We start from the raw sequence: 7,763 nt of genomic DNA on the forward strand, positions 1-7,763 counted from the left end.
GTACAAAAGATGAAACCAAGGTATGAAATTCAAATTAAAATACAATAATATTAATTTTTAATACTTTTTTATTGTTATTTCTTTCATCAGTAGTGACAAAAGTACAAAAGGTTTTTTTTTTTTTTTGTAAATTATTTTTATGAATAACATTTCACTCATTTAATAGCACATTATTCTGTACATTAAAGAATCTTTCCATTTCATTTTTATTTAAATATAAATTTGCAAAATATGATGTGAATGTCAGGACACTTGTAAAAATGAACCTGCTTTATTTATTTTAAAAAGGAAACATTTGCAATAAATACTGTCTTACAGTAGACATAATGAGATTGCCTCTCAGACAAAAAAAGAGAAAAAATACTGTTAAACTTCAGTTTGCAGTAATACAGCATACAGGACTGAAGTTTGACTCGAAACCAGTGGCGTCTCTTAAGGAAACTCACATTAGTAAAAATTGGAATTTTATTCGTACAAGCTAAAGGAAGAAAGGTGTAAACAACAGTTGGTACATTAGGTCGTTTTTCTTCCCTTCGATAGAAATAAAACTTAAATTTTTGTCAACGTGACTTCCCTCAAGAACCGCCACTGCACGAAACCAAAATTATTCAAGACTGAAAACAAAAACAAGCTATTGTTCACTGAATACAGAAAACTTCAATGTTTTTTCAACTACACGGTTATCAACATACATATTTTTTAAAAATCTTTTTCCACCTTTCAGACTTTCCTTTGTATATCCAGGCACTGAATACCCTCAGGTACGCCGTTTTTTTTTTATCCGATACATATCAACACTATAATATCTCTTCCTTTACATTTAACATATTTACTTCGACATACAGGGATATACATGTATATATATATATATTCTATATAAAGATATACGCGCTATGTGGAAAAAATATCATACACACCATGTACATACAATTGCAGCCAAAGTGCTTCGGGATATTACATAATAACCCTCTGACAAACTTTTGACCGCAGCTGTACAAGCAACCATTCTAGCTGTGATGGAAGAACAAAAAATAAGTTTTCTATTCTCATATCCTGTCGATTATGCAACCATCCATACAATTCTCATGCTTTTACAAAACAACAGAATCTGCACGATTTGGCTGATCAGTTTTGCTTTCTCTATCTCTTAATTCCAATCTCTGACATTCACGGTTGATTTTTAATCTTTTTTTTTTTAATTACATTTCAATAACTAAATACTATTTTCCATTCCATAAAAACATTTTTTCATGAGATCATGGCACCTGGCACCTTAAACATATAGATATATATATATCTTTGGTGTTGAAAATATACACACACAATAGCCTACCCTAAAGGATTTACCCTTTAGAAAAGGGTGTTTCTTTAGCTACATGCACACTTATAAAGATTTTACCACATCACACATCCAAACAATATATTTCATTTACTAAACATACACTCAGTCTTCACAGTTTAAAAAACTATAGGCAGCAAACATTTCAAAATTTATACACCAAAACGGTATTGCTTTTGTTTCGTATTTTAAATTAAAATTTTGTGGGTGTTCATAAATTCATTCATTTAAAAATTATTATTTTCTCGAACCTACACAATCATTCATTACGTTGCACAAGACAGTAAGAATGCCCACCGAATTAATTTCAAAGAGATATTCCGAAACGTTGTAACAAAAGAAGCAAAGAATACTGTATCACAAAGTGTTTTCGAATATTATTCATTGTTGAAGAATACATACGACTAGTTACGAATTCTTCAACATGTACAACATTTCGAAACATTTCCTATTTTCGGATTTATTTATTTTTTTGTTTTTACTGTAAATGAGAAATTGTGAACATCAATCTTAAGCGCCATTGCTTCTTTAATGGACATCAAATATCAATCAAGATGTCCCTTCCCTCATACACCATTATCAAACCCATACAAAGAGACCTCAACCGCCCCTAACTGAAGAATTTAAAAATCCAACGTGACCTCAATGGCGCACAGAATGAGAACTTTCAATTCATTCCTTTTAGTTTAAATAATTAACAATTCTTAAATAGATGTTTGCTATGAAGAATTATACAAGTTTACATAAGCACATTTTCTTTCATTTTTAAACACCCATCCATTTACACACACGCATACGTTAACACAAACATACAAATCATCTTTAGCACTGGTTGTAAGTACAGGTACGAAAAAAATTATTATTTATCCAGTCTTATATCACGTGATAGCTTCTCTTACGACGCCCAAGAACAAAACCTCAACGGTTGATGTCTTGACTAAATAAACTCCGTCCTATTCTCTTAATCAAAACAGTTTGTGTATGGCATCAGATAACGAACGCCCAATACCATAGAAATAAACTCTTCCGTTAAAAAAATTGTGACCCCAAAAACAAAACAAAAAAATGCAAACTGACAAAAAACCTTTCCACCAATCAGATGCCCTGAGTTATTGGTTGTTTGTTGGTGGGACCCAGCTGCCAAGGTAACGAACAGATCAAAAGAACAGGTGATGAATCAGTCTTGCTCTCTTTGGCGTGGGGGCAGCCTCTAATCATTCCAAATACGACCTGTACAATTTCTTCTTTTCCAACACGTAGCCGTGGCTTATTACGATAGTTCCACCCCTAGTCAAATTCCTGAAGAAAACAAACAATAAACACTCATTAGTATCACACGTAAATGGAAAAAATGAGCAAAGTTAATAGATTCCACAAAGCATACCAATTTAATCCTATTTATCCATATCAAGCAACGTGTCTCTAATTTATTTAGTATAAGAAGCATCCGTTATTTTGTATAGTCGATCTAAAAATCGAGTAACTTGCAGGTATAAAAAAGTAAAATGCAGCTATTCTCTAAGCACTGGGATAAAAATGTCTTGAAGTTCTATCTACGCCGCAATCAAGAGCATACGGCTCCTAAATGAAATTAAATTAAATATTATATATAAGATGTCTCAAAAGTTCCCTGATATAGTATTACTTATCAATAGAGCTACAACAAAATGAAAGAGGGGAAACCGTCTCCAAATATGATGTTTTCAATCTAAAGTGAAGGCATGTTTTAAATCGGACGAGCCATTTGGGCTGTACACCCTTTATGCCCCTAATGTTAAATGAAAATGCAACGTTACCATTTATCTGCACCCTAAATGTACTGTTTGAAATGGGTGCTGGCCATCGACACGTTAGCGTAAGACAATAACTTAATTCATTTATGTTGTGGGTTCAAATAAATGGCAACGTTGCATTTTCATTTAACATTGGAGGCATAAAGAGTATACAACAGCCCAAACGGTTCGTCCGATTGACAAATATCCTTCACTTTAGATTGGAATAATCATATTTGATAACCTTTACCTTATGTCAGGGGACTTTTGAGTCACCCTGTATATATACTTAACCCGTTGGCACATACTTTTTTTTTGGGGGGGGGGCAATCAAAATGTGTTTAGGCATGGTTTTTGATAATTTTTCAGAAAAAAATCACACTAAGCATTCTATACATTTTATAATCATTTACTGGGAACGTTAAGAAAAATCCTGTATTGTTTTCATGAATATAAATGACAAACGTAAGTATGAGACATGCTCCTATATGCAACTGTCATTGTAACATACGTATTAACATTTAAGCTAGTACGAGGGAAACGGGACAGAGGAAAGTGGTCTGCCATTTGAGCATTTACAAAAATACTAACGTACCACGTACGTAAGCCTGTACCAATGGGTCAAGTTTACTGTTACTAACTCCGAAACAAATGGATCAATGCGAGTAATCTTCTGTTAATTTAAAAGCAGTGAAGAAAAAATACTAACCTAGTTTAACCAAAATAACATTTCAGTTTCAAATATTTGAACCCCATGCGTTAGAAAATTTTTACCCTTTAATTAACATTATTATTATTAATAATAACTACAAAATAACTGAACGCAGCAGAGTACCTTTTACTATTCTGACTTCAACAAAGAACCTAGTTCGATTCTCAGAGAACCAAATTAACTAGTTTTCTTTCCTAAACAACATACTTCTTGCGATATAGTTTCATATATTCAAAGTTTGCCCTAGTCCTTTCATTTGCACAAAACTACTAACTAAATACATATATTGAAGTCTTGTTAGTTCAAAGTCAAATTACAAACTTTATTATGAAAACTTCTGCAAAAAAATAAATTCTTAATCTGAATCCAAAATAACATTTCCTCCAGTTTTGTAAGCAGAAAATAAAATTTCATCAGCATAATTTTTGAAAGCCCTTCTGTTTGGTTTTTAAATTTTGAATGACTGCCAAGACCCCCCAATAAGCTGATAAGAAGTGTCATATAGCAACATATAATCATAATGAGGAAAAATAACTTAGCAACACAAGGCGTGCCGAATACTGAAGGTTAGTACGATAACCCTTTGACCTTGACACGATGAGAAGGAAAATACACTCACTTGTGCCAAAACTAATCATATTTAAATGAATATGCCAATAGCACAATTTACGACAGTATTGTTTCATTTCTTACACAAAAAAAGTTTATCTATTGTATGTTGCAAACCTAACTGAAATTAACGATTACGTTCAATCAATTTAACCTCTCAATATTAAAGGAAACTTTCAACTAACAAGACCCAATTTTTTAAAAAAAATAATAGAGTAGCTTCCACGAAAAATACTTACTTGAGGAACTGTGGCAACAATGAATGCCACGAACTGCTGTCTTGCTTCAATGTTAGAAACAGCTCGAAGGTCGACACGGTGTTGGGATCACATTTAATTGTTCCTATTCGGCGAGAGAGCTGGTCGTTTTCAAAATTGATATATAGAGTACAGCCCCTGCAATAAACAAAAACACAAACGCACATTAGATTTCAATGTTATCATTACACAATTAAAATTTGTTGCTTATTTGCGCTCAGATTAAACTGATTTTAACTATGCACCATCCAAATTCTCATTTCCACGAAATACTCTTAAAAAGGCAAACAATTACGCTTTAAATATACACTTAAATGGTCATAATAATCTTTAAACTGTTAAGCAGCTCATTCAGCACTCATCCGTAGTAGTAATTTATTTATACATTTCCTGTAATGACAAACTATCATTTTCTTACATATTCCTTTCCAATTGCTACAGTGATGATAAAATACTACAATGTTGAACATTACTAAGATATTTCATGATATAATGATCTATTGTGAAATTATAAAAAATGCCTGGTGCATGGCAAACATTTGTATTTAACATGACTCCTTCAATGCTGATGGGAACTATTTGTCAAAGCAAATAACTGTCAGTTAATAATATGTTCTAAATGCTACCTCCTAATTGTTTTTCTGAAATCAAGAGTATTTCGTAAAAATAGATTGAAATTTTTAGTTTTATCTTTGTAAGGCTAAAGGAGACGGGTAATTAATGACCAGTGAATGATAATGAGAAACTGGTGGAAATGAGAATGTGGAAGGAAACTGGAGAATCTCGAGAAGACCTACGGACACGATACTGTCCACCAAGAACTTCCTTCGTCTAGGATCGAACCAAGGACCCCCTTTCCACCAGAGTTGAATGCTCTATCACTGACCCAGCGCCACCCCACTGTGAATAGCACACAAACCATCAGAGCCAAGTGACTTGTTCAAGGTAGTATGTACCCGAATTTTTCTACTATATCTGCAATTCTATTTTCGTCTTTTTCTTAAAGTTTCGGAGATCAAACAACAAAAACCTACAGCAAACTTCCGGTATCGTATTGGAACAGGCATAAACAACTGGGAACATGGAATATTGATTTATTTTTCTTTGGTAAGATTTCGTAGTAGAACAGTTGCAAAACAAAAAATCTTGTAAACACAACCAGTAAAAAAAAAAAAAAAAAAAAAGATACTTTCAACTTTTGAGCAGCAGCAGAAATTTTAACTCCGTGACAAATACTACTATGTACTAACTATTTTTAGTAATAAGTGCACGGACAATCAGCTCTCCAATAACAGGAAGTTTTCTGTATATAAAATAATACTAGTATGTCATACTGCCCTGTGAACTAGTATAAAAACAAATAATAGTACTGAAAGCTTCCCAAAATCCTAGTAGCTCTATACGGTTTGGTATTTAAAAATATTTATAGTTCAATGCAACCACAATGTCTTATTTAACATTAATCAGAATAATATCTAAATATACCGGCTAGAAATTCAATGTCAATTCTACAGAATAATTTTAACCCCGAGCAACGCAACTGCATAGAATTTAATGTAAATACCAGTTAACTAACTGAACGATCGAAACGTACCTGAGACCACAGGGTTCGTTCTCAGCCATTCTGAGCACATCCCTGGCAATTCGAGGTAGAAGATCAGCTGGTAGCAACACTTCGCCGCAAGACAGCTGAGCCGATTTCGCCGCTCGCAACTCTTCTTCTAGCCTACGTGCAAGAGCTTGGCTCGCACCGCCGTCCTCTTCTGGCTGATAATCACCTGTAAAAGACAATAACACGTTGTTACTATTGAAATTGAAAATGACTCCTGACAATAATAAATACGAAATGAAATAAAATCTTCAATTTAATTAATGTCTTTATACTGCGTGCATGTATACCAGTATCTGAGAATACTTTTATCCAGTTACTGTCATTATTATTATTATTATTATTATTATTATTATTATTATTATAGTATTTTGCAGCTACCTCGTATCCCCAAAAAACAACTTTACAAGAAAAAACAGTTTGAAAAAGTTGGAGATTAGTTAAGTCAACCGACTTTTCAAACTTTTTTTTTTTTTCGTCTTCTGTCAAGTTGTGTTCTGTTTTTGAGATACGAGGTAGCTGCAAAGTACCGTCGGAATTTTTCAAACGAACCTGGCCCATAACAAGTATCACATACAGTTTTGTTGAAAATTTAAACGAAAGCAAAAGTTAAAGTTTAAATATCATTTAAATGAGACAAATATTAAGTCGTTTTTCCCTTGTTTTAATAAATTTATGCTGCACAGTATGCAATACAAATTTACCCCAAATTTTAAACTTTAAAAAAAAAAAAAAAAAAGTATTATATTACGAGAACAAGGCAAAAAGCAAAAGACAGAATTAAAAGAATTACTATTTTAAAATGTCACTTCATTAAAAGTACTTACATCTAATGTTGGAGAAATCCACTGACACTGGACACGACAATATCTCCATTTTTTTTAATATGTTTGAAATACTACGTTAAGTTCAACAACCGGTATCACAACACTATCATAGACACTAGTGAAGAAACAGTCCGACACAAGTAGATGACGCGAACACCTTGTGTTGCACGCGAAAACCACTTTCAAACAACTACGTGAAGCTCTCCTCTTTCGCACACTACCTATAACTCACTGCCGGCAATAAACCGGCCGCAAACTTTTATATGAAATTCCCCCACTCGTCGATTTCCCCTCTTTGCCGTGGCCTACGTGACGTTTCCCTGATATCCCTCGGCGCCGCTCGGTTGCTCTCGTCTGCCCTTCGCTACGAGAGGCGGGGCTTACGGCAACATTGCCAAGATGTGACATCAGAAAACTGTGTTTCACAACAAAAAAGCAATTTTTACTCAGATAATTGATAACGAATTGTCATTACTGTGTACTCATGCGCTCATGGACACAATTCTCCCTCAAAACTAGCTAAAACAATGAACAAGAAGTTCGCTGCTATCTTTGAACTGTCAATAACTGACAACGTTTCTACTGGTTAATATTGTGTTCTAATACCGGTTTCCTTTGAGTATTCTAGAAGGCTTTTT

General features: G+C 33.5%; 1 protein-coding gene across 1 annotated transcript; it reads right to left on the reverse strand.

Annotated features, from left to right (window-relative positions):
• Positions 1-396: 396 nt before the first annotated feature.
• Positions 397-7,383, reverse strand: LOC145676352 (protein charybde-like). The gene is made up of 4 exons (XM_081747209.1): positions 7,126-7,383; positions 6,284-6,467; positions 4,672-4,827; positions 397-2,638 (listed from the first exon to the last, which is right to left on the reverse strand). Exons 1-4 carry the CDS (start codon positions 7,172-7,174, stop codon positions 2,554-2,556), a joined length of 474 nt encoding a protein of 157 aa, XP_081603335.1. The 5' UTR covers positions 7,175-7,383; the 3' UTR covers positions 397-2,553.
• Between the last annotated feature and the right edge of the window lie 380 nt (positions 7,384-7,763).

This window comes from Thermobia domestica, unplaced genomic scaffold (assembly GCF_964235325.1).
Source record: "Thermobia domestica unplaced genomic scaffold, izTheDome1.hap1.1 HAP1_SCAFFOLD_112, whole genome shotgun sequence".
Classification (NCBI taxonomy): Eukaryota; Metazoa; Arthropoda; class Insecta; order Zygentoma; family Lepismatidae; genus Thermobia; species Thermobia domestica.

Coding starts and splice junctions, on each gene's coding strand:
- LOC145676352 (XM_081747209.1), bottom strand. CDS start 7,174: ATGGAGATATTGTCGTGTCCAGTGTCAGTGGATTTCTCCAACATTAGA. Junction 6,468..7,125: donor GGATTTCTCCAACATTAGAT/GTAAGTACTTTT, acceptor TGTCTTTTACAG/GTGATTATCAGCCAGAAGAG. Junction 2,639..4,671: donor TTGTTGCCACAGTTCCTCAA/GTAAGTATTTTT, acceptor TGTTTTCTTCAG/GAATTTGACTAGGGGTGGAA.